A 27,309-nucleotide genomic window follows, 5' to 3' on the forward strand; every position below is an offset into this window, starting at 1 on the left:
CCCTTTCTCCTCTCCCCCTTCTCCTGACTGGCTGGGGGCGACAGTGCCCACATCCCGTAGATGACCGGACCGGACGGCGTGCAGAGGCCGAGGGTCCCGCTCCCTGGCGTAGCAGTCACTTAACCCCAGCGCCTTCCCCCTGCCCCAGCAATCCTCAGCTGGCGCTCGACGCGTCCTAGGAGGAGCCTAGACGTCCGCTTCCCGAGTAGAAGGGGATTGTGCTGCGTAAACAGGATTAACTCCCTCCTCCCCAGAGGCGCCGATCTGCGCTGCGGCCTGCGGGCCAGCGCGAACCCCCGGGTGCTCTGACCGGGCAGCGGGGGATGGGGACTCTCGCGGCTCGGGAGCCATCTCCGGGGATCGCTCTCTGGCCGTGTAGGGCTGGGGGCCGCAGCCTCCGGAGGTGCTGCTCAAAGACCAGGGCGGACAGCGGCGACGGTGCAGGCTCCTAGCGGCAGCCTCCCCTCCACCACCTCCCTCTCCCTCCCCGCGCTTCCTCTCCGCCCACCGCGCTCCAGCCGCACGGTCGCAGCGCGCTCTGTCCTCCGCCCCCCGGAGCCGCCGCGCCTGCCCCTCGTCCAGCCATGGGGGACCTGCCGGGCATCGTGCGCCTCTCCATCGCGCTGCGCATCCAGCCCAACGACGGCCCAGTCTTCTTCAAGGTGGACGGGCAGCGCTTCGGCCAGAATCGCACCATCAAGCTGCTCACCGGCTCCTCCTACAAGGTGGAGGTGAAGATTAAGCCCACCACGCTGCAGGTCGAGTGAGTGCGGGGCGCGCCGCGGCTGCAGGGCAGCGCGTGGAGAACGGGCGCAGGTCCGAGGTTCCCAGGGCAGCTGGAGCCTCTCCCGGGCCCCTCTAGCTCGAGCCGCGCCCAGCGGACTAGGGATTTGGGGGGTGAAGGGAGGAGTCCCCTCCTCTGTCTTCGGCTTGTATTCCTCCCACCCCTCACGGTGACTGCAGTGGGGCTGTTTAAATCAGCGAGAAGCCAGGGGCTGTGAGTGTGCGTTCTTGTACATTTCCTCGTGTCCAGTCATCTGTGCGGAACCGCGGGCGGCCCGGGGCGAGGAAGTCGGAGGAAGCTGGCCTCCGGCTTCACCTGCGGCAATCAGCGCTTGGTCCCCACGGCGCGCCGGGTTCCGCCCAAGAGGCTGAACGAGGCAGACAGGCTGAGGAATGAGGTGTAAGGGCAGGGGAGGGGCGGTGACCCGCGCTCCCGGAGGGATGCTCCCCGCTGCTACGTGAGCCCTAAGGCGGCTGGGGACCCAGCGGCTCCAGGCAGCAGCCTCTGCTCAGGCCTAGTTTCACGGTGCTCCGTGCTTTAAGCCTTTCCCCCTCCTCCCAGAGTTGTCTTTTCAACCCGAAGATGGTGCCTGGGATTAACAATATCCTCACAACAAGAGGATGTTTTTTGGTTTATTCGTGGCAGGGATTATCTCTGCTCAGCTACCACAGGGTGATGCGCCCAGAACGTAGACCCCAGGGAGAGTCAGGGTGGGAACCCATGGGAGGAATCCGTGGGTGCAACCCTTTATGGCTCAGGTTCCACCTAAGGCTAGTCTGGAAGAAGGAAATATACCTATCATGTCCATTTATCCTATCCACCATTTTATTGGGGGTGGGGAGGGGGGGCTTTGAATCGGTCGGACATTTTTATAACTTAATTCAATAAACTTGTATTAGCTTTCTAGGTGTCAAGCCCCAATGCAATAACCTAGAACAAACCTAGCCGGTTCCCAATGCTCCTGGCCCATCTATTTGTCAGTGATCCCATATTCCACACACATCCATTGCCCTCCCATTTGCCAGGGTTTTGTGCATCTGATATAATCCATGCTGCTCCTTTCTCTTCTCCCCCTGAGTTAACTGTTCTATGTTCCTCCACACCCTGTACCCCCAGGTATTTTTCTACTTTTGAAGCTGAGAGAAAAACTACTCTGTTAACAAGAATACTATTATTTCTTGTTGTGTTTTAATTTGATGGAGGATTTTTCAGTGCCCTAATTCAGCAGTTCTCAAATGTGTGTATGTAAGAATCACCTGGAGGGCTTGTTATCCAGGGCTGGGGCCTATCCAAGAGTTTCCAGTTTATTTTGTCCAGGGCAATCGGCAGGTGACACAGATATTACTGGTCCAGGGGCTTCACTGTGAGCAGACAAAAGAGTGAGCCAGTGGAGGATACTGGTGGTGTAGTCGGCTGAAGGAAGAGGACCCCCAAATTACAGGATGCCTGGTTGTTGAAAGAGAAAAAACATTAGAGGACAAGTTCAGCGGTTCTCAACCCTACCTGCACGTAGGGATCACCTAGAAAACTTTGAAATAAATTTTCCAGGGCCCAGATTACATCCCAGACCAATTGAATCCTGATCTCAGTGGTTTGGCATAAGGCTGAGTCCAGGTAGGGTTGTAATATCACCACAGGTGACTTCAATGGGTAGTGAACGAAGAGAACCACTGATAGCCCAGCTGGGCCCTGGGTGGAAATTCTGTGTGAGAATCCTGAGGTCAATCTAGAGAGATTATGTAGTCCAGGATCACATGGCTGACTGTGACCCACCCTTGCCTCTTGAACTTTTCCATCTTTCTTCCATTCCACAATGTTTCCATTAGCCAAATCCTGTAGGTTTCCTCTCTAGGGTTTTGCTCCAAAGACTGGGTGCTTAAGCTAACAGCTGCCACATTTGCTCAATGGAAGTCCATTGCAGGAACATTTCCATCGGTGGTGTGCTTGTCCCGCTGGAGCTGAAGTCTAAAGAGCCCGAGGGGGACCGAGTTGTTTATACTGGCACGTATGACACGGAAGGTGTGGCTCCAACCAAGAGTGGAGAACGGCAGCCCATCCAGATCACCATGCCGGTAAGGCCTGCTGTGGGGGCTTGGGAGCTGTGGGGGATGGGAGTGTGGTGCCAGGGCAGATGGAAACCATGGAAAGGAAAGCAGTCACCATCTCCCTTTACCAAAGGTGTCTCAGGAGCCACTTCCTGTGGAAATTGGGCTAAGTGTCCTTCTTGGGTCTGCTAGAGAGAGAACTATGCAATCCTCTGTTGCATGACAGACTGATTCTATAGATGCTTAAAGCTGGCATACAAGTAAAAGCAGATAGCCCTGGAAGACACACTGTTTTCCCTGTTACAGTCTATGTCAGGACTGACTTAGATGATTGCCCCTAAAAAGTTTCTGATTCCAAGTAGCCCACAGTATTTTAGTTATGAAAATAATGATTTGAATAACATCGTGCCACTTAAATCTACTTTAAGATGGAGGAGTCCAAAAAAGTGAATGACATGAAAAATAATAAACTTCTTAGTATCTAGCCCTAGCAATATAATATACATAATAAAACAGATATTCATAGCTAGGCAATATCAGCTCCTAAGTAAAAAAAAAAAAAAAAATTGGTAGACAGTATAGAGGTTGAGAAATAGGTTTAATTGTGTGTGATGAAGGTGATGAAGTAAGGTGGTTAAAACACAGGAAAAGGAAAGTTCACCTACACTGCTGTTGTGAAAACTGGGTAGCCTTTTGCCTCTGAAGGGGTCAAGAATGAAGTTCAAGATCAACCTTGAATTGTCTGCCCTCTAGCTTTATAGGGAAGATCTCAGAGGTTAAGTATTGTTGTGCTTAAGAATGTCCTCAGGAGTTTGCTTAAAACACCAGTCCTAGGTTCTACCTCCAGGATTTTTGGTTCAGTAGAACTAGGGTAGGGCCAGAGAAACTGAACTTTTAACAGGCATACTAGATGATCTCCATAGGGATGGTGTGTAGAATGCATTTTGAGAAACGCAATCTAAGAGCTAATCCAGAACTTTAGTTGCACAGCACCAAAAGCACTTGGCCCTGCATATCTGCAGGTACCACATCCACAGATTTAACTGAGATTGAAGACTCTTTTTTAATGCATCTATACTGAATATGTACAGTTTTTTCTTGTTATTATTCCCCAAACAAAAGAGCATAGCCTTTACATTATATCTGGTATTCTAATTAACCAGACATGATTTAAAGTATACAAGATGATGTGCAGATGATGTGAGATACAACCTTTCTTGGATACCAAAAATAACCACCACAATAACATAAAGAAATAATCTAGCAGCCCATTCTTTGTATCCTATATTTAAACTATTTCTGGAAAGAGTTCTAGTTTCCACCAAGAAATCTTCAACAGAGAAAAATGGGAGAAATATACAATCCCTGCAAGAGATGACTACTGTTAACATTTTGGTGAATGTTCTTAGAAAGTTGTTTCCATTGTTATTGAATATGTATGTAATTTACTGGGCATCAGTCTACATATACATGCTTTTATCTTATGTACATCTTTGGAAGTTAAATACACATCCAAAGATGTATATGTGGAAAATAATTTTCAACTCTGCACTCTAGCATATGAATGTATCAAATTATTCTCAGTTACTTACTACTATTTCTCAGTGTTATAAAGAAAACACAGGTGTCTAACATTTTCTTGAGACAGATTTTCTAGAAGAAATTTGCATGTTAAGGCATTTTGTAAGTACTGCCTAACTGACCTCAAGAAAGACTAGGCAATAGATACGCCTACCATCTGTGTTTAGGCATCATCTCTGCTTTCACTTGGTACAATTAATCATTTTTAAATATTCTTAACTGATAGGTGGAATATTTTAATTTTATTTCTTTTGCTGTTAATTTGAAATCCTGACATGTTCATTTACCATTTATAAATTACATGTTTAAAAAAGACAGCTTTTTTTTTTTTTTTTTTTTTTTTTTTTTTTGACAGGCAGCGTGTACAGTGAGAGAGAGACAGAGAGAAAGGTCTTCTTTTGCCATTGGTTCACCCTCCAATGGCTGCCACGGCCGGTGCGCTGCGGCCGGCATACCACGCTGATCCGATGGCAGGAGCCAGGTGCTTCTCCTGGTCTCCCATGGGGTGCAGGGCCCAAGCACCTGGGCCATCCTCCACTGTACTCCCTGGCCACAGCAGAGAGCTGGCCTGGAAGAGTGGCAACCGGGACAGAATCCAGCGCCCCGACCGGGACTAGAACCCGGTATGCTGTGCCACAAGGCGGAGGATTAGCCTAGTGAGCCACGGCGCCGGCCTCCTTTATAATTTTTGAAGTTAGAATCCAACTTGGAAGATTTTCTCTAACTCCAAGATTAATTATGCATACATATACAAACAATAGTACCTGTGTAATTTGTTAAATTTCAGATGAATTAGAGATTAAATAATATTTCAATTCATACTTTCAAGTTAGATATATTTGTCTATAATGCTGTGATATAATTATCTAAATTATCCACTCCTTCAATGGTCAGTTTCATAGTAATTTACTCCTTCAATGGTCAATTTCATAGTAATTTCTTATATGGCAAACATTTTAGGTCTTTTTCTACACTTTCTAATCTATGCTATGCCCTACTTATTCCTATGTCACTACTGCATTGTTTAAATGCATTGTTTTTATTGTAAGTATTCAAGAATTTTGTGCCTGACCATTTTACTGAATGTATTAAGAAGCCTTTGGTTAGTATATTGAAAAACCTACTACTTTATAAAGATAAGAGATTTATTCTTACAGTTCTGGGTGTGCAAGGCTAGGGACCTCATCTTGTAATGGCTTTCTTATTGGCAGAGTCCCAAGGTAGCACAAAGCATCACATGGCACAAGAGAGGGAGTGCAAATGTTTATTTCACTGTGGTCCCTCCCCTCCACTCTCCTCTTTTCTCCCCTCCCTCCATGAACACGCCATGTTTCTATTGAGGTCTTCTCTATTTTTTTTTTCAATACATCACAATATTGCTTACACATATTTTATACATATCATGTTAAGTTAATCATTAACTTTGTCACTTTTTTTTTTTTTTTTTGACAGGCAGAGTGGACAGTGAGAGAGAGAGACAGAGAGAAAGGTCTTCCTTTGCCGTTGGTTCACCCTCCAATGGCCGCCGCGGCCGGCGCGCTGCGGCCGGTGCACCGCGCTGATCCGATGGCAGGAGCCAGGAGCCAGGTGCTTTTTCCTGGTCTCCCATGGGGTGCAGGGCCCAAGCACCTGGGCCATCCTCCACTGCACTCCCGGGCCACAGCAGAGAGCTGGCCTGGAAGAGGGGCAACCGGGACAGAATCCGGCGCCCCGACCGGGACTAGAACCCGGTGTGCTGGCGCCGCTAGGCGGAGGATTACCCTAGTGAGCCGCGGTGCCGGCCAACTTTGTCACTTTTAAAATTTTGTTTATTTTAGAGGCAGAGAGAGAGAGCTGCTTCCATCCTCTGGTTCACTCCCTAAATGCCCTCAAAGACCAGTACAGGGCTGGACTAAAGCTAAGAGGCTTGAACTCAATCAGTGTCTCCCACATGGTAGTAGGAACCAAACTACTTGAGCCACCACTGCTGCCCCCTAGGGTCTGCATTAGCAGGGAGCTGGAGTCAGGAGCTGGGGCTGGGACTTGAACCCACACATTCCAATGTAGAGCATGGGCATCTTAACTGATGGATTAACTGCTAGGCCACATGCCTGCCCCTGTTTCATATTTTTGAATACTAATATAGGTGAAATTTTTATTGCTGGTATATAGAAATAATACCATATATGGTATATGGAAATGATTTATATATATTGATCTTGAATCCTGAGACCTTGCTAACTTCATTTAATAATCCTAGCAACTTTTTTGGAAGAATCTCTAGGATTTTCTACATATTTCATCATATCAATTGTAAATAAAAACAGCTTTCTTCCTTTCTTTTCAGTCTATGTTCTTTTTTTTTTTTTTATGGCTTCATTGCACTGGCTGAGACCATCAGTGTGATGTTAAGTAGAAATAATGAAATGTGACACTGTTGTCCCTCAATTTTATTTTTTAAGATTTTTTTATTTATTTGAGAGGTAGAGTTAGTGAGAGGGAGAGACAGAGATAAAGGTCTTCCATCCGCTGGTTCACTCTCCAAATTGCTGCAGTAGCCAGGGCTGGGCCAGGGCGAAGCCAGGAGCCAGGAGCTTCTTCCAGGTCTCCCACACGGGACTTGGGCATCTTCTACTGCTTTCCTAGGCCATAGCAGAGAGCTGGCTTGGCAGAGGAGCAGCTGGGACTAGAACTAGCACCCATATAGGATGATAGCACCGCAGACAGAGGATTAACCTACTGCACCACTGCCCTGGCCCTGGCCCTCAATCTTGAAGAGAAACATTCAGTTTCTCAGCACTAAACATGATGCTATCTACCTGGTATTTTTTATTACAATTTTTTTTTTAGAGATTTATTTACTTGAAAAGCAGAATCACAGAGAGAACGAGTGAAAGAAAGATTTTTCCATCCTCTGGTTCACTCCCCAAATTGCTGCAGTAGCCAGGGCTGGGCCAGGGCGAAGCCAGGAGCATAGAACTCCAACCTGATCTCCCACTTGGTGACAGGATCCCAAGCACTTGGGCCACCTTATACTGTCTTCCCAGAAGCACTGTCTGGGAGGTGGATCGGAAGTGGGGCAGCACCACAACACTGGTCCCTATTATAAATCTTATTATCAGGAATTTCCCTCTGTTCCTAGTTGATGGAGAGTTTCTGTCATGAATGTGTTGTAAAATATTTTCAAATATTTTGGGCATCTTCTGAAGCGATCATCAGGCATTTTCTTGTTTATTCTGTTTATAGATTACATTGCTATTTCAATGCTTAAGTAACCTTGAATTCCAGGGAAGACATGGTTCTGGTACATTTTCTGTATACATGGCTGGATTTGATTCATTCATATTTTGTTGAGGAATTTTATATTTGTGTTCCTGGGAGCTATAGGTCTATCGTTTTCTTAAAATGTCTTAGTCTAGTTTTTAGTAATGCTGGATGCATTAAATGATTGGAAAGCATTCACCTGTTTCCTGGAAGAGTATGTTTAGAACTTGCATTATTACTGTTTTTTTATGTATTTATTTGAGAGGCAGAGAGACAGAGAGAGTGCTCTGATCTCCTGGTTCACTTCCCAAAGGTCCACAATGGCCTGGGCTGGGGCACTCACTCCAGGTCTCCTATGTGGGCAGCAAGAATCCAAACATTTGGATCATCATCCACTGTCTCTCAAGTGCATTAGCGGGAAGCCAGATCAGAAGCATGAGATGGGTGGGACTCTGATGTGGGATTTGGGCATGCAAAGCAGCAGCTTAAACCACTGTGCCAAATGCCTGCCCCTGTGTTGAAACAGTTTGAGGTATAATACATTCAAAATCACAGAGCAAAATGATTCCTTTTTGTATTACAATGTTCTGTTTTTCAACAGTTTGGCTGTGATGCATCTTTTTTTTTTTTTTGTATCTTTCCTTGTGGGGAATTACTGACTTTCTTGAATCTGTATGTCAATGTTTTCATCAGATTTGGACTATTAATAGCCATTATTTTGTCAAGTTTTTTTCAGCTTCATTTCTTTTTCCCTGTAGAACTCCAGCTAAACATATGTTGAAAAGCTTGGTATTATCCCATAAGAGTTTGTTAAATTTCCTTCAATATTTTTAAAGAATGTTCAGACTGTTTCTATTAAGTCATTATTTATTCTTTCTTCTATTTCCAGTCTTATATTGTGCTTGTATTCTAATGTTTTTCTATCACTGTTATTTTTCCACTCCTGAATTTTCACTTATTATTTTTTTAGTGTTCTGAGATTCCTTACTCATTTGCTTTTCAATATGTTTCCCTTTATTTATCAAAGTATATTTAAAATTGCTGGTTTGAAATCTTTGATAAATCAAACATCTGGCTCCACTTAGAGTAAGTTACTATAGCCATTTTTATCCTGGTTATGTGTTGTGCTCCATGTCTGGGAATTTTTGTCTGGAAACTAAACAGTGTGAATAATATTGATTCTAGTTTCTGTTTTTTTTTTTTTTTCTTCTGTGTACAGATTGTCTGTCATTTGAAATGCTCAGAATCAAAAGTGCTTCAGATTTCTGAGGTGTTAGAATATCTTCATAGGCCGTACTGGCTTGGCATCTCCAGTCCAAAAATCCAAAACCTCTAAAGTCCAAAACTTTTTGAGCATCAATCATGTCCACATTCAAAGGTTCAGATTTTGGAGCATAGAAGATTTGGAATTTTTTGGATCAGGATGTTCAACTTACATTACTGTGTTTGTATAGCGAGGCAATAAATGGTAAATAGTCACATTCTGTCTTCCCAGCAGTCTGGTGCAGCTGATATCTCTGTTTAGTTTTTTCAACTTCCAGTTGCTTCTTTTCTAGCCTGGTCCATTTTTGTGACCATGGAGTTCAGCAGTTAACCAAGGAACTGAATCTTTTATACTGAGATTTTGGCGACCCACTCACTCTGAGGTTCCCCTACATTGCCAACTGCTCTACCAACCCTAAACTCTTTGCTTTGACATGTCAAGCCAGTGAAGCTCCAACTTCTTAGCTTTCAGAATGCAATCAAAACAAAACAGTAAACATACAAATCTTATTCGGCCTAGCTTTATCTTCTAGAGACTGATTCTTTGCCAGTCTGTCTGCTTTTTCAGTGGATCACCCTCCCACTACTCCACACATGCAGTTAGGGGTTATGACAGCACTATGGTCAGATTTGAGGTTTCACCCCTCTGCAGCTCTCCTTCCTCCAGGATTTCCTACTTTTTCCCAGCTTCTCTGTCAGCCTGGATGCTGCCTGCCACTTTCAACAGGTAAGGCTGTTGTCAGTCTCTCCTGCCAGAACTTCAAGGGATTGAGACACGCCCTCAGCCAAAAAAACCAAAAGCAAAATTCTTTTTTTTTTTTTTTTTTTTTTTTTTTTTTGACAGGCAGAGTGGACAGTGAGAGAGAGAGAGACGGAGAGAAAGGTCTTCCTTTGCCGTTGGTTCACCTTCCAATGGCCGCCGCGGCCGGCACGCTGTGGCTGGCACACCATGCTGATCCGATGGCAGGAGCCAGGTGCTTATCCTGGTCTCCCATGGGGTGCAGGGCCCAAGCACTTGGGCCATCCTCCACTGCACTCCCGGGCCACAGCAGAGAGCTGGACTGGAAGAGGGGCAACCAGGACAGAATCCGGTGCCCCGACCGGGACTAGAACCCGGTGTGCTGGCGCCGCAAGGCAAAGGATTAGCCTAGTGAGCCGCTGCGCCAGCTGCAAAATTCTTAACTGTTAGCAGTTCAGGTCTTTCAAGGGTGACTCTGCTCTGGCTTCTGTGGTGCTTTGGCCTCTTTCTAAACCCTTTAGATAGTTTTTGTCTACATTGTGTCATATTTTATAAAATGATCGGTGTAAATCTCACCCAGTAACTGCATTTTACTATTACAATCTTCAAAAAAAAAAAAAAAAAAAAAAACTTTTCAGTGTTTCCTGGTGTTGTGGTGACTTGGCATGCTATAGTTTTAATGATCTGTGATTACCTTACAATTTACTGTATAGGAGTGAAATGGTCATCTTTCCATTCAATTATAGTTTATACCTATTGCAAATATTCCCACTAAACTAAGGTCTTTTTGTTTTTTACTTGTTAAACTTTCACTTGGTGGCACCTTAATCCTTTGACTGTAATTTAAATTAAAAATGTTATCCCAAAAACTAGAAAAAGAAACAAAAAAAGAAAAGGAGAGGAAGGAAGGGTGGGAAGAAGAGATGGGGAGGGACAGAGGAAGGGAATATCATTATATTCTTGGAATTTTATCTGTGAACTATATTGAATCTGTCAAAAACTAAAAAATTAAAATAAAATAAATCACTCTAGTGGCCAATGTGTAAGTTGGATGAGAAGACAGACAAGCAAAGAACAATTAGGAGGCTTTTTCAGTCTTTAGTTTAGGGGTCAGAGTTAATAGCTTTGCAGAACGAGCTGGGAACTTTTTTACAGTTTATGCTCCGAAACAGTTTACACAGCATTGGCTTTAGCTGTCAGTAAAGGGCATGACAGAATTTCTCCATAAAAGTCAGAACCAAAAGTATTTGGAGGAGTATCTTTAACTTTCAGTTTAGTTCATGACTTTGCCTTTGGGGAGTTTTACTGAGTCATTATGTTTTTCTGAGGAAAGCACCATTCCTGCAGAATTTTAACCTGTATTTTCAGATCTCTAGGAATATTAAATACCACGGACAGTTCAGGTAAACCATCAAAAGCTACATCCTTAAACAAGTTTACAAACACTTCCACTGACTTGCATTTGGATCTGAGATTTCTAAGTATTAGGAAAGTTTACTCTAAGTAATCTCTATGTGTAGAAATAATTCCCAGCTAAATGCACTGTAGTGTTCCATGTGGAGTTGTTTTATTTAGAATTTGAAACGACAGCCTTTTTGGTTGTTTTGCTTGTGAGAAACTGGTAATCTTCCTCTCCTTTCTAGTGATGAGCAGAATAACTCCGTTATTTTCAAATTGTTTGCTGAATTTAAGTTCCCCTGGATACTTCAGGACCCCTTTAAAGAAACAGAGAAACGTCTCTCACCTTTACTCGCCATGCATCTAAATTTCTCATGAAGGAAAAGTTAGTCATGCTCCGCTCCATGACCTTATTCCACTATGCACAAAGCTTAACATCACCAACAACTGAAAATTCCTTTTTTTTTTTTTTTTTTTTTGGCATAGGTAGCCAGAAAGCCCAGAAACAAAATTAATCTCAAAGCATTATATTTAATTTGCTCATATTATTTTCCATCATGATTTTTATCTGTATATTTTTAATTTCATGTAAAATGCTTAGCACTGCCTTAAGTCCTTTATAAAATGATGTGCAATATAGTTATATAAATTGAGGTTGAATTAAATGGGAAAGTTAAATCATATTTAATCTAAAATTATGGAAAAGTCAAAATAGACTGCCAACAATGGAAAAATAACTTTTTCAGTTTTAAATACAAGAAATCATACTGGAATATAAGAAATTTAAGTTAGTTATGTTTTCTACACCATGGAAAATGAAAATAAAGCAATAATGAGAAAAATATGATACTTTTTATATTTAAAAGTATGATTTTTTAAATAAAATGCCAATTTTGGTGCAGGTGTTTGGTGTGGAAATTAAGACACCACTTGGGATGCCTTCATCTATATTGGATTGCCTGATCTGGTTCCAACTCACTTCTGATTCCAGCTTCCTGCTAATGCACACTGTGAGAGGCAGCAATGATGGCTCAAGTAGTTGGGTCCCTGCCAGCCACGTGAGAGACCCCAATTGAGATCTGAGCTCCTGGATTTAGCCCAACCCAGTCCTGGATAGTGACAGATTGGGGAGTAAGCCAGTGGACAGAAAAATCTCTGCCTTTCAAATAAATAAAAATTATTTTTTAAATAAATAAAAAATAAAATAAAAATACCAGTCTTCAATAGATATATTGGTTAAACATGAACAGTTTCCACAAAAATAATTAACACATAGAAATGTGCATTTTTTAAAATGATAGTTAAAAGTAAACTAGAAAAATCTATTTAAAATAATTCCTAATGATGCCATAATCTTCTTTATTACTGGTAATGTAAAATAGTATGTATAATGCTTTCTTTTTAAAAATAACCATATGAGGGAACAGCCATAAATTTGCATTTCTTTTGGCCAAATAATTTTGCTCCTATTTAGGTAGATATATGCCCAAAATTGTTCAGTATAGTGAAGGACAATTGGCATATCTTATAACTGGGGTGTGATCTAATGGTCATAATATATTATGATAGAATCCTATTTCACCATTAAAATTATAACAATGAATATATAGTTGGACAACATATACAATGATACTTTTTCAACTTTCAATGAAGACACAGATTGAGTTCCTGGCTCCTGGCTTTGGCCTCTGTCCAGCCCTGGTCTTCACAGGTATTTAGGGAGTAAATCAGTGAATGGGATCATTCTCTTTGTCTATCTGCTTCTCCACCTTGCAAATAAAATTTAAATTTTTTTTAAAATACCAACTCTAAAAAGCCTATGTGTAAAGTAATTTGAAAAAGAATTCATTCAAGATGCAGAGATTACTGCTGCTTTTAAAATTTGCTTAAACTCACGCTTCGGCATAGTAGGCTAAGCCTCTGGCCTGAGGAACCAGCATTACATGAGTGCTGGTTCATATCCCGACTGCTCTTCTTCTCATCCAGTGCTCTGCTAATGCCCTGGGAAAGCAGTAGAAGATGGCCTAAAAGTGTTGGGCCCCTGCACCCATCTGGGAGACCCGGAGGAAGCTCCTGGCTCCTGGCTTTGTATTGGCCCAGCTCTGGCCATTACAGCCATTTGGGGAGGGAAGACCTCTCTCTCTGTCTTTCCCTGTCTCTGTAAGTCTACCTCTCAAATAAGTAAATCTAAAAAAAAAAAAAAAAAAAAAAAAAAGCTTGAATTTCTTTCTTTCTTTCTTTTTTTTTTTTTAAGATTTATTTATGCCAGTGCTGTGGCGTAGCAGGTAAAGCCATTGCCTGCAGTGCCAGCATCCCATATGGGCGCCGGTTCGAGTCCCGGCTGCTCCACTTCCGATCCAGCTCTCTGCTATGGCTTGTGAAAGCAGTAGAAGATGGCCCCTAGGAACCCTGCACCCACTTGGGAGACCTGGAAGAAGCTCCTGGTCCTGAGTTCGGATCAGTGTAACTCCAGCCATTGTGGCCAATTGGGGAGTGTACCAGTGGATGAAAGCGCACTCTCTCTCTCTCTCTCTCTCTGGCTCTCCTTCTCTCTGTGTAACTCTACCTTTCAAATAAATAAATAAATCTTTTTTTTTTTTAAGATTTATTTATTTATTTGAAAGGTAGAGTTAGAGAGAGAGAGAAAAGGAGAGGTCCTCTATCCTCTGATTCAGTTCTCAAATGGCCACAATGGCCAGAGCTGGGCCAAGTGGGAGCTAGGAGCTTCAAACTCCATCCAGGTTTCCCACATGACTGTAGGGGCCCAAGTACTTGGGCCATCCTTCACTACTTTTCCAGGTACATTAGCAGGGAGCTGGATCAAATCAGTGCCCATATGGGATGCTAGCTTCGCAGCTGGCAGTTTAATCTGCTGCACCAAAACACTGACCCCAAATTTGGTTAAATTTCTGAATCTTGTATTTTACCTTTTTTTAAAAAAAGCATGCAAATCTTTTTTTAAAAAATATTTTTAATTTATTTGACAGGCAGAGTTACAGACAGTGTAACTGGTTCACTCCCAAAATGGCTGCAACACTCAGGGTTGGGGCCATCTGAAGCCAGGAGCCAGGCACTTCTTCCAGATCTCCCACACAAGGTTTCAGTTTGTTTGGTTATTTAAAAATTTATTTAGTTATTTGAAAGGTAGAGTTACAGGGAGAAGGAGAGATAGAGAGATGTTCTATCTTCTGGTTCACTCTCCAAATGGCCACAACAGCCAGGGTTCGGACCAGTCCAAAGCCAGGATCCAGGAGCTTCATCTAGGTCTGCCACATGGGTGGCAGGGACCCAACTACTTGGGCCATCTTCTGCTTCTTTCCCAGGCTCATTAGCAGGGAGCTGGATCAAAAGTGGAGCAGCCAGGACTTGAACCGGTACCCATTTGGGATGGGCACGTTGCAGACAGTGACTTAAGCCAGTATGCCACAACACCCGCTCCTCAAAGTTTCAGTTTTTAAGAGTGCAGTGTCTAGAATGTTTAATACTTCAGCTCGAAATGTTGAGGACTTTAAAATGTCATAGGATTGTGTTAAAGCCACTTGAAGGCTTCATCTCTAGAAAAATTGAACTTAACCTTAGAGCTGCTTACTTGATCAGAACACTATCTCCATTTTCAATCACTTTCCTGATAATCAGCCTATTACAAATAAGATAAAAATACTCTTTGGCCACCACTCAAACCAAATATGATACAATCATTGTTGAGAACAGTCAACTATCAATCACCTGCCTTATCTGTAAGAATTAGGCTTTATTGCTGAGACTTTGAGGATCATGAGTTACCATTTATAGACTGCAAATCTGTTGCCTCAAACCATATCCTCAAACCATCTAGTGACTTAAGGCTTTCCAACCTTTCAGTGGATGCCTGCATGGGCAAACGAGATTTACAGTAGGTGACGACATCTTTCTTTTAGAGACTAAGTCAGAATCATTCTCACATTAAAACCAACCAGTCCTTGTGCCTCAGTGATTTAAAAGAATGTTCAGTGTTTGAGGTGATAGATACATTTACCCCACTGGACATTATACAATGTGTGTGTGTATATATATATATATATATATATAGAAACATCACATGATACCCATAAATACATACAATTTTCATGTGTCTGTTTAAAAAAAAAACTTTGCTAAGAAGATTATAGAAATTCTCACTTTACAGATCCAATTAGGAAGAAGTTTTGAATCAAGTCCTTCTCCCCACCCAGAGCAAAAGAAGTATAAATCCCTCCCACTAAGACCAGGGACCCAGAAGGGAGCAGCAGCAGGAAGTTATGGCTTTAGTACTCCCAACCCATACTGGCCCCAGAGAGAAGTTGAGGAGATTCCCCCATCTTGTCCTCCAAGCACCTGGCAGAGTTTCATTTACAGTGGACTCTTCCACATTTAGCCAGTGCTCAGTCATGTCAAGTGAAAGGATGAACAATTTGCAGATTGTTGGCTATCAGACTTCATTACAATTCTACAATTCTATTTTAAGTGCTTATAGTGCTGCTTTTTAAAATGATTTATTTAATTTATTTGAAAGGCAGAGTTAGAGAGGGGGGGGCAGAGACAGAGGTCTTCATCCACTGGTTCACTCTCCAGCTGGCCACAATAGCTGGAACTGAACCAGGCCAAAGCCAGAAGCTGGGAGCTTCCTCTAGGTCTCTAATGTTGGGGCAGAGGCCCAAGCACTTGGGCCATCCTCTGCTGCTTTCCCAGGCCATAGCAGAGAGCTGGAGTGGAAGTGGAGCAGCCAGGGAAGGAACCAGCACCCATATGGGATGCCAGCATTGCAGGCAGTGCCTTAACCTGCTACACCACAGCACTGGCCCCTGTGTTCCTGCTTTAAGTTAATATCCTTGCAACTCTTAACACACACACCATTCTTATGAGTCTTGCTTATGAGTCTAAAGCTACTTTGAAGTACTTTCTCTTTTACATTTTTAATTAATTGAGTAAATGATGCTAGGAATATTGGCCATTTGGGAGAGACGTTGATGTCAAACTATAAAACGTATGTCAGCTGGAAAAAGTCAACTTTTAAAAATGCTAAATGAGAATAAATAAGCTTTATAAAAGTGAAAGCAAAAGGTAAATGTTGAGAACTTTGATTACATACAATGTAAAATTTCTGTCAAACATCATAAACAAAGCGGCATTTGCCCTAGTGGTTAAGATGTCCATGTCCTATCTCAAGAGTGCCTTGGTTTCATACCCAGTTCTTCTCCTGACTACAGCTTTCTGCTACAGTCAGCCCCAGGAGGCAGCCTTGATGGCTCAAATGATTGAGCTCCTGCCTTCAGTTTCTTGTTCTGGACTTCAGCCTGGCCCACCCCAGCTGTCAAAGGCATTTGAGAAATGAACAAGCAGATGGGAGTGCTGCCTCTCTTTATCCATGTCTCTGTCTCTGCCTTTCAAATACATGAAATGTTTTTAAAATATAAAATTAAATATTAATTTAAAAGGTATATGATGATTGGTAAAAAGATTACTGCTAAGTCTGCCTTGATCTGCCACTGCCCATACAGATACTACTGCTATCTTTAATAAAATTTTGTCCCTCTTTACTGCTCACCAAAGCAGTACCTGGCTTGTGAAGTCAGGAAATAGTCAAATGTCATCTAACTTAGATTAATGACAGTGATTTCTTTATTCAAATAATTCCAGAGGCCTTGGTAATAGGAGCTAATAAAGAAACACTGCTCAACTCCCACTTCAAAAAATAGTCCTGATTTGTGCTTCAATGTGACTGACTCTCCAATTAGTCCCTCCAAAGTCCAGGTAGAGATTAAGTCTGCACAAATCATTGTCATAACCCCTTTTGTTGGAGACAGGTGGGAGTTTGGAGGAGTAAGGCAGGGAGGCAAATGAAGTTGTTATGAGACTAAGAGCATGCGTGGAGGGAAGTAGCCTTACACACACGCTCCAAATATATAAGTTGGTCTTCATGCCAGCCATCTGGGCCAGTACTTAGCAAGAGCTACAACCTAATATTTAAAAATTCTTAGGACTCGGTAAGTAAGAGAGAATCTTGGAATGTGGGAAATAGAAAAAATAAGCAAAAAACATCAATAGGGATGGGCATTTGATGTTATAGTTACGCTACCACTTGGGACAACCCCCATCCCATATTGGAGTGCCTGGGTTTGAGTCTTGCTCCATTCCCAATTCCAGCTTCCTGCTAATACATACCACAGGAGGCAGCCGAGATGGCTCAAGTGGTTGCATCCTTGATACTCATGCGGAAGACATGGTTTTAGTCCCTGGCTGAAGACATTTGGGAGTGAAACAGCAGATTAGAGTTTCTCTCTGTCTCTCTGCTTCTCAAATAAAAAATAAATAAAATATTTAAAAAATCATAAATGGCAACAAGTATGTGAAAAATGGTTTAATTTCACTACTGACCAAAATGCAAATATTGTAATGGCAATTTTCACCTATAAAATTGGTGAAATTATGGAAATAATACCAATTGTTCAGGGTGAGTATAAGCCTTTGTGAAATATTTTTTTCTTAAATCCTTTTTTTTAAAAAAGATTTATTTATTTGAAAGGCAGAGTTACAGACAGGCAGAGAGAGAGAGAGAGAGAAAGTCTTCCATACACTGGTTTACTCTTCAAATAGCCGCAACGGCTGGAGCTGGGCCGATCAGGAGCCAGGAGCCAGGAGCTTCCTCCAGGTTTCCCATGTAGGTACAGGGGCCCAAGGACTTGGGCCATCTTCTACTGCTTTCCCAGGCCATAGCAGAGAGCTGGATTGGAAGTGGAGCAGCCAGGTCTCAAACTGGTGCCCATATGGGATGCCGGCACTGCAGGCAGCGGCTTTACCCACACCACAGCACCAGCCCCAAAATATAGTGATTTTTATAAACTGTTATTTTATCCTGCAGCCTTGCTAAATTCACTTATTCTGATGGCTTTTTAGACTACTTGGAATTTTCTGCAGATATGGTTGTTCATCTGAGTGGAGACCATTTTACTCCCTCCTCTGGCCTTAAGGCACTGGCTGAGACTACCAATACAAGCTGAGAGCATATATCTTTATCTTGTTTCCAATCTTATAGAGAAAAAAAATCTGTGAACCTTAATGATGAGATAAGCTATCGGGCTTTTATCAATGTCCCCTAATGAAGTTGAGAAGCTTTTCTTCCTTTCCTAGTTTGCTGAGAATAAAATTACATTGCAGTGTCAGATGTTCTTTCTGCACCTATTGACATATCCTTTTCTCCTTTATTCTGTTAATATGGTAGCTTTTCAAATTACTGAACCATCCTTGAATTCCAAGGATAAACTCTTCTTGATCCTAATGTATTAGCCTCATGTGTTACTGAATTTGATTTATTAATACCTTTTTAAAAGATTTGCTTGTATTTATTTACTTAAAAGGCAGAGTTACAGAGAAAGGAAAGACAGAGAGATCTTCCATCCATTGGTTCACTCCCCAGTGGCCACAATGGCTAGATCTGGCCAGACCAAAGTTAGGAACCAGGAGCTTCATTCAGATCTTCTACATGGGTGCAGGGGCCAGGCACTTGGACCATCTTCCGTTGCTTTCCAGGCGTATTATCAGTGAGCTAGATTAGAAGTGGAACAGCCAGGATTCAAACTGGTGCCTGGATGGGATTGCTGGCATTGCAGGCAGTGGCTGAACCTGCTATGCCACAATGCAAGCTCTGATATACTAATATCTTAAGCAATTAAAATTATAAGCAGATTTTATGTATGTCTGTGAGGAATTTCTGTCTGCAATTTCCCTTTAGTGAAATACTTCTGTTGAGTGTTGCTGTTAGATCTTGTGTGCTTCATAAGATGAATTAAGAAATGTTCCCTCCTGTGTTGTCTGAAAGCATTGGTATTTGTCTGAAAGAGTTGGTATTTGTTCCCTTAAATGTCTGAATTTGTCATTGAAGTCATTTGGATCTGGAAGAATTTTAACTACAAATTTAATTTCTTTACTCTATGAGGTCTATTGACAGTTTGTGTTTTTCAAACAGGAATCTGCTCATTTTACTGACATTTTTGGTATCAAGTGTTCCTAATTTAAGGTCCAGAGAATCTGTTAATGATGTTCTCTTCCATTCCTGTTACGGATCATTTTTCTTGCTCAGTTTTATTAGGGGTTTATCAATTTCAAAGACATTTTCAAAGGGATTTTAATTTTGATACATTTTTTTTTCCTCTCTACTGACTTCTGATCTTACATCCTTTCTTCTTTATACTCTCTGGCAAAAATGAAAAGGATTGGCAATTCTTAGTGTCAGCAAGGATACAGAACAACTAAAACACTTCTATTGCTGGTGGGAATTAAAAATGGTACAACCACCTAGGAAAAGTTTAACAGTTTCTTTTTCTTTTTTTAGATTTATTTATTTTACTTGAAAGGCAGACTTACAGAGAGACAGAGGCAGAGAGAGAGAGGTCTTCCATCCATTGGTTCACTCCCCAAATGTTCCCAATGGCTGGAGCAAGCACAGCCAGGAGCCAGGAGCTTCCTCTGGGTCTCCCATGTGGGGGCAGGGGCCCAAGGACTTGAGCAATCTTCTACTGCTTTCCCAGGCCACAGCAGAGCTGGATCAGAAGAGGAGCAGCTGGGACTCGAACTGGTGCCCATATAGGATGCCAGTGCTACAGGCTGTAGCTTTACCCACTAGGCCACAGCACCAGCCCCAACAGTTTCTTAAAATATCAACATAATTTTTATGACCTAGAATGTTCAGTCCAATCTATTTAAGAGAAACTGAAAACATATGCTTACTAATAAAACCTTAAGCAGTAGAGAAATGGAGAGGCTTGGAATTACACAACAGAAAAAGTCACAGATACTTACTTCTGCTGAATTCATTTACTAATAACGTTACATGTTTCCATCACTAAATTTCTCTGTGGTTCCATCAGTGGATTTCTGAATAAGTTTTTTTTGTTTGTTTTTTAAGATTTTTATTTTTCTATTTGAGAGGGAGAGTTACAGTGAGAGGGAGGACAGAGAGAAAGGTCATCCTTCCATTGGTTCACTCCCCAAATGGCTGCAGCCGCTGGAGCTGTGCCGATCCGAAGCCAGGAGCCAGGTTCTTCTTTCTGGTCTCCCATGTGGGTGCAGGGGCCCAAGCACTTGGGCAATCTTCTACTGCTTTTCCAGGCCATAGCAGAGAGCTGGATTGGAAGTGGAGCAGCCGGGACTAGAACTGGTGCCCATGTGGGATGCCGGCACCATAGGCGGAGGATTGACCTACTGTGCCACAGCACCAGCCCTGATTAAGTCTTGATGAGTTTCATATGTTTCCTAGAGGAAGTTGCATTGTATGGAAAGAAGTATTCTGGGACATTTTGCCAACTGGGTGTAAGACCACAGAAATTATTTAAAACAATCTCTTTATGTTCCCAATTTGTTATCAAGGACAACAAATGACTTTGTTCTCCTTGGAATCAATGTGGTATTTTCCACACTTCTTGAGAAGTAAAAAATGTGGCCGGCGACGCGGCTCACCAGGCTAATCCTCCACCTGCGGCGCCGGCACCCCAGGTTCTAGTCCCGGTCGGGACACTGGATTCTGTCCCAGTTGCTCCTCTTCCAGTCCAGCTCTCTGCCGTGGCCCAGGAGTGCAGTGGAGGATGGCCCAAGTGCTTGGGCCCTGCACCCTCATGGGAGACCAAGAGAAGCACCTGGCTTCTGGCTTCGGATCAGTGCAGTGCGCCAGCTGCAGCATGCCGGCCACAGCGGCCATTGGGGGATGAACCAACGGCAAAAAGGAAGACCTTTCTCTCTGTCTCTTTCTCACTGTCCACTCTGCCTGTCAAAAAAAATGTAGCTAGGAAGGTGAGTGTTTGACCTAGTATTAAGGAGCCAGTTAAAATGTCAGTGTCCCACATCAGAATACCTGGGTTTGGTATCCGGCTCCTGGCTCTAGCATTCTTACTAATGCAGACCCTAGGAGGCAGTAGTGATGGTTCAAGTAACTGGATTCCTGCCACCCACAAGAGAGACTTATATTGCATTCCTGGCTTCAGCCCTAGCCCAACCCCACTCATTGTCAGCATTTGGGAAATGCACCAGCAGATGTCTGTCTGTCTATCTGTCTCTCTCTCTCTCTTTCTACTTCTCAAATAATTTTCTAAAAAAAAATTTTTTTTAATGCTTGTGACTTGTAGGAATACTAAGGCAAATAAAATGTCCAGGTAGTCTTAGCTCACCTGCTGTAACCTAATACCACACTGAGAGACTTAAACAACAAATATTTTTTTCTCAGAGTTCTAGAGGTTGAAAGTCCAAAACTTAAAGCTCTAGCAGCTAGGTGTCTGGGAGGCTTTTTTCCCTAGTCCATAGCCACTCTCTTGCTCTGTCTTCACATTGCAGGGAAGATGATCTCTCTGAGGTCCCTTCCTATAAGGGCACTAATCCCATTGATGAGGGCTCCACTCACCTGACCTAATGACCTCCCAAATGATCCACCTCCAAATGCTATCATCAGGAAGATTTGGGCTTCAACATACATTTGGGGAAGTGAAAGGATGGAGGACTGTAAAAAGTCCTTAACAATGTATTGAAGCTTCTCCATGTGGCGATTCATGTAAGTTATCAAGGAGAAAAAAAAAAAAAAAAAAAGGAGAAACTGTCCATTAACTCACCCCTTTTACTTAAACAGTTTGGTACAGCAAAATAGCTTTTAGCTAAAAATTAGGAGATCTCAGGGCTGGAGCTGTGATGTAGCGGGTTAATGCCCTGGCCTGAGGCGCCAGCATCCCATATGGGCACTGGTTCAAGGACCGGCTGCTCCTCTTCCAATCCAGCTCTCTGCTATGGCCTGGGAAAGCAGTAGAAGATGGCCCAAGTTCTTGGGCCTCTGCATCTGCGTGGGGGACCCAGAGGAAGCTCCTGGCTCCTGGCTTTGGATCGGCGCAGCTCCAGCCGTGGCAGCCAACTGCGGAGTGACCCAGCAGATGGAAGACTTCTCCCTCTCTCTCTGCCTCTCCTCTCTCTGTGTAACTCTGACTTTCAAATACATAAATAAATCTTAAAAAAAAATAAGTAAAAATTAGGAGGCATAAGTTCTTTTCCTGCTCCTACCATTAGCTGGCAATAGAGTTTGGACCTAGGGCAGGTCACTTAACCTCTCTGAATCTTAAGTTTTTCATCTATGAAGTGGAGATGACAAAATCAGGCACATCAAGGTTGAATGATGTAGAAGTATCATGTAAAATAAAGGATGCTATACAGATGCACAGAATTGCTCCCGTGTATAAACTGCATCCCTAAGGAGCCTGCCTAGGTAGATTTTCCTTAGAAAGCACAGATGGACTGAGAGGAGTGGAAATTCTGTGTAGTTTCTTTTGTTCATTAAGAATGTCAGCTTTTGAAGCCCCATCTGTTCTTAGCTAGATGAGAAGAAATTATGAGCAAGGTGGTGAGACAACCAGGAAATAGAATTCCAATAGAAAAAAATAGGAAGAAGGCTAATGGGAGTTAACAACTGGGTGTGGGCTAGGAAACAAATGCATAGTTACCAACATTTAAGTTAACCTCTACATGACCTTGGATCCAACATTAACAAAAGAGAAACCAAATAGAAGCACTAAAACATTGATCTGTAGCTAGGACTGTCCTCAACAGATCTCTGTTTTCATCTCCTGAGTTACAGAAAATCTTTAGATGGAGACTTTGGTTTTAAGTTTATTCAGACAGTGCAGCTCCTTAAGTTTTTTTCTTGGCTGTGACCATTATCATTTTGGCTAGTTTATTTATTTTATTTTCCTTAATGTTTACTTACTGATTTTCATCGACTTGAAAGGCAGAGCAACAGAGAGATCTTCCATCCACTAGTTCATTCTCCCAAATGCTGCAACAGCCAAGGCTGAGCCATGCTGAAGCCAGGAGCCGGGAACTCCATCTGGGTCTTTCATGTGGGTGGCAGGGACCCAAGCACTTGGGCCATCTTCTGCTGCCTTCCCAGGTACATTAGCAGGGAGATGGATGAGAAGCAGAGCAGCTGGGACTCCAGCCAGAGCTCTGATACACGATGCTGGCATTGCAGGTGGCAGCTTAACCTACTATGCCACAACACTGGCCCCTAAAAAGTCTAATTTTAACTGGATCAGTACTAGACATTTTAATGGTACTCTGCTTAGTTCGTGTCACAATATAAAAGAAAACCTTTTAAAAATATTTTACATGTAAAATTACTGTATGACATTCAGTTATATCTATATCTATCTATCTATACACCATAATCAATACCTTCAAGATGGACATTTCATGTTCCATTTTCACTATAAATTTTGTGATATTCTTTTAAAATAAATTATAAGAAATGGAATTACTGAACCCAGTTGTACTCACATCTTTAACTTTATACAAATTGTCATTCTAAAGAGCTGTATAACCCTGTTCTCATTAGTGGTCTTTAGAATACTTGTTTCCTGGTAACTCACTGAATAGTCAATGGATCAGAAGTGGAGCAGCAGGACATGAACTGGCACCCATATGGGATGCTGGCTTCACAGGCAGAGGCTTGACCTACTACGCCACAGTACTGACCCCAATCCAATGAGTTATGACCACTGTACAGATATGTCCATGTAACCACCACCTACATTAAGATACTGAATGCTTCCATCACTGCCCAAAAGTCCCCTCCACACACTGATGTCAATCCCCTCTTCTCACCCCAGGTCCTAGAAAACCATAGATGTTTCCTAGTAGTATGGATTATATTCTTTTACTGTACAGAGTTCTACATAAATGGAATATAGTACTTATTATTTTTATTCATATAGTGTGTATTCTTTGAGGTATAGATTCTTTGGTTCAACGTGTCTTTGAGATCCATCTCTGTTGTCTAAGTCAGCTTGTCCTTCGTTATCTTGGTAAAATGCTGGTTTATAGATACACCAAAACTTACCTGTCACCAAGTGATGATTAGATACTTGGGTTGATTCCAATCTGAGGCTTTTTGGAATAAAATTGCTGTATGCTTGTGCAGATCTTTAAGCCATGAATCTCTTTAAAAATATACTTTGTTTTCATGCCTACGAGGTTTCTGGACTCTAGGTATATCATCTACTATTTCAAGTCAAGAAAATTTCCCAAAGGAAAAGCCCAGATCTTGTTTTGGGATCAAATTATCAGGATGAGGCAATGGTGCAGGATATAATTTTGAGAGCATCTTGGAAAGCAATCTGGGAAGCACCTGATCACCCTCCTCCTGTATCAGCCGCAAAGCATAAGGCTCCTATTGCTCGCTGCCCTCCTCCTCTCCATGTCTTCTGGCTCCCAATGTGGCTAACAATCCTGCCAAGTCAGTCCTGTCCCCTCCCATGACAGGAGGGTCAGAGGAGAAAATAACGAGTGGCATCATGTTGTTTAATGCCAGATCCCCTAAATAGCTCCAGAAGGCGGTAGCAGGGTCAGGCAACCCCACAGGCCACTTGAGTGTCTGCCCAGTGGCCTCTAGGGTATTCTTTGCCCTCTTCAAGGCTACAAAAGGACTGCATCTAGGCTCAGGAAAATTCTGTGCAGTGATTTGCAGGGCATGATTTCTGGAGGTAGAATGCAAACTTCTTAAGAGCAAGAGTTATGGCTGACACCATTTGTATGTCTGCAAGATACACAGTAGATATTCAACTATGGTTTCAGGTCATATATATAATCTAAACCTCAGAGATGGACGTGAACTCTTATAAACACTCAATATATGATAGCTTAAGAAGGGTCTTACCAATCAAATATTTCCAACAAAATGTTTTTGTCACCTTCAGTCAATTATTTTTCCAAAGAATTGAAACTACTAGTAGAAAGGCATAAAATCTTATGTGTAGATACGCTGTATAGATACACTTTATATTGCTGTCTTTTGAAGTAGAAACTCAGACAGCCAGGAAATGTTTTTCTCTCCTCTTTCCAGTGGCCTTTCTGTGCAGGGACTTTACAGAGCAAGCTCTGAAATTCTTAGATTCTAAGAGTGGTTTTCAGAAAATTAAATTTGGAAATTATTTTTGTGAAATGCAATATGACAGCAAATGCCACTCATACAATGGGGTTTTGTAGGAGGGTGGTGACATTTTGCCTAGTGGTTAGGATGCTGTATGTGATGCCCCCATCCCATTTCAACATGCCTGTGTTTGAATCCTGGGTCTACTCCTGATTCCAGCTTCCTACTGCTGTAGACCCTAGAAGACATCCCTGATGTTTCAAGTAGTTAGGTCCATGCCACTGATGTAGGAGACCTGGATGTAGTGCCCAGCTTCAGCCTGATCCAGCCCTGGCTGCTGTGGGCATTTAGGAAATGAAATATTGGATGGGAGCACTCTCACTCTCTTTGTCTCATTCTCTTTATCTTTTCTATTTCTGCCTCTGTAAATAAGTAAATAATTTTTAAAATGTTTACTTTTACCTACTTGAAAGGTAGAGCAACAGAGACAGAGGGAGACAGACAGAAAGAGACCTTCCATCTACTGGCTCACTCCCCAAATGCCTCTATAGCCAGGGCTGGGCCATGCCAAAGCCAGGAGCCTAGAACTCCATCTGGGTCTTCCATGTGGGTGGCAGGGGCCCAAGCACTTGAGCCTTCACCACTGCCTCCCAGGGTATGTTAGCAGGAAACTGGATCAAATGCAGAAGTGCTGGGATTCAAACTGGCACTGTGATATGGAATGTGGGCATCTTAAGCAGTGGCTTCACCCACTGTACCATAGCACCTGCCTTTCCAGAAAAGACTTTATAGAGAAGAATGGTTTCTGGGCAGGTTTTTAGGAAAGTTCTCCTGTAATAAAGTTCATTAAAGGAAAGGCCTAAGGTTTGCAGACTTAGAGGTTTTGATGGCCTTGCTGATGATAGATTCCTAAACATTTGCTCTTGTCTCTTAGCAGAATGAGGTTTTAATTGGGCATGTTTTTTTTCCTTCAGTTCACGGACATCGGGACCTTTGAGACAGTGTGGCAGGTCAAGTTCTACAATTACCACAAGCGAGACCACTGCCAGTGGGGAAGCCCCTTCTCTGTCATTGAGTACGAATGCAAGCCCAATGAGACACGCAGTCTCATGTGGGTGAACAAGGAGTCCTTCCTCTGAAGAGGGCGCTTCCTGATGTTGCTGGACAATCTTGTCCGAAATCTATCCTCAGATCAACCAGCACAAGCCTTAAGGAAGGCACCCCACACCTTGGCAGCGTCCCATCTGGCACAGATGACCCACTAGTCCCGATGATTGCGAAAGTGTAACTCCCCTCTGTTACAGTATTCCTGATGTAAAAGATCGTGATGTTCCACCCCTGAGAATGCTCCTGTCCGTGTTTTGTGCCAGTGTTCCTGCATCCATTCATTCTTGGTCATGCTGTTGGTGGCTCTGGACTGGAGCTCAGCAGAACTGGAAGGCTTGTGCAGGACTTGAGGAGCCCACTGGATGACTGTGGTGTTGTTCAGGTTGAGTGATTCCTCTTTTTTTGTTCAATATGAAATTAAAAAAAAAAAAAGCAATGTGTGTGGGTCCTCCCCTGCCCCTGTCTAATGTAACATGTAGCCTGCAATGTGTGCCAGCTTCCAAAGCAGGCTTTGGGACAAGGTAATAGTTTGCAGCAAATGGGACTCAAAGGTAGTGTACCCCATAAGCAGCTCAGCTTCTACAGGGAAGGAAAATAAAAAAAGAAAGGGCAAATACTTAATACTCTTTCAAGGAACATAAGATATTGGGCTCTGGCACAGTGGAAATGGGGAGAGAGCATCATGTGGACCATTGGTAAGCAAAGTGACAGGGATTTTAGGGTCACCTCTTGGCAAGCTACCATAGTGTTCGAACATGCATACTGATGATACCCTATACTTCCCTTCACTTGAAATTTGTAAAACTGTGTATGGAACTGCAACCAACTTTTGATATTTCTTAATAAAGGTATTGAAAATCGTGCCCCGACTTGCATTCTTAATTTGGGCAACAACAAGTAGATCTGTACACCAGGCTAAATCATCTCAAATCTCTGCTGTATTATGAGGGGGATAAACCTGCAGTGGAATGGGCATACCTACTCATGGATCCATTTCAGCTACTTAACAGGAGAATTCCAGCCAGGTGTTAAGTGGCTAGTGCAGGGGCTGGCTTAGACTCCTGCCACCCACGTGAGAGACCCAGATAGAGTTCCTGGCTCCTGGCTTTGCTCTGGCCCAGCTTTGGCCATTGAGGCCATTTGGGGATGAACTGGCAAATTAAAGATATTCTCTCTCTCTCACACCATCTTTCAAATAAATAAAATAATAAAAATAAAATAATAATAAAATGGCTAGTAT

The 27,309-nt window shown here is 42.7% G+C and overlaps 2 protein-coding genes across 9 annotated transcripts in view; one reads left to right on the forward strand and one right to left on the reverse strand.

The window, feature by feature from the left end:
- On the forward strand, positions 1-26,932 carry CNRIP1 (cannabinoid receptor interacting protein 1). Its single transcript, XM_002709827.6, has 3 exons — positions 1-763; positions 2,706-2,856; positions 25,937-26,932. Exons 1-3 carry the CDS (start codon positions 585-587, stop codon positions 26,099-26,101), a joined length of 495 nt encoding a protein of 164 aa, XP_002709873.1. The 5' UTR covers positions 1-584; the 3' UTR covers positions 26,102-26,932.
- Positions 1-27,309, reverse strand: part of PLEK (pleckstrin) — a 133,652-nt gene that overhangs the window by 61,457 nt on the left and 44,886 nt on the right. For 2 of the 8 annotated variants that reach the window (XM_089326353.1, XM_089326351.1), the window contains exon 2: positions 2,041-2,145. The exons of the other annotated variants lie outside the window; for them this stretch is intronic. The gene's annotated coding sequence lies outside the window, so the exon portion shown is untranslated. The remainder of the gene's footprint in view (positions 1-2,040; positions 2,146-27,309) is intronic. 8 annotated transcript variants of the gene reach the window in all.

This window comes from Oryctolagus cuniculus, chromosome 2, assembly GCF_051225735.1.
Source record: "Oryctolagus cuniculus isolate XC-2025 breed Fujian yellow rabbit chromosome 2, ASM5122573v1, whole genome shotgun sequence".
Lineage (NCBI taxonomy): Eukaryota > Metazoa > Chordata > Mammalia > Lagomorpha > Leporidae > Oryctolagus > Oryctolagus cuniculus.

Coding starts and splice junctions, on each gene's coding strand:
- CNRIP1 (XM_002709827.6), top strand. CDS start 585: ATGGGGGACCTGCCGGGCATCGTGCGCCTCTCCATCGCGCTGCGCATC. Junction 764..2,705: donor CCCACCACGCTGCAGGTCGA/GTGAGTGCGGGG, acceptor AGTCCATTGCAG/GAACATTTCCATCGGTGGTG. Junction 2,857..25,936: donor CCATCCAGATCACCATGCCG/GTAAGGCCTGCT, acceptor TTTTTCCTTCAG/TTCACGGACATCGGGACCTT.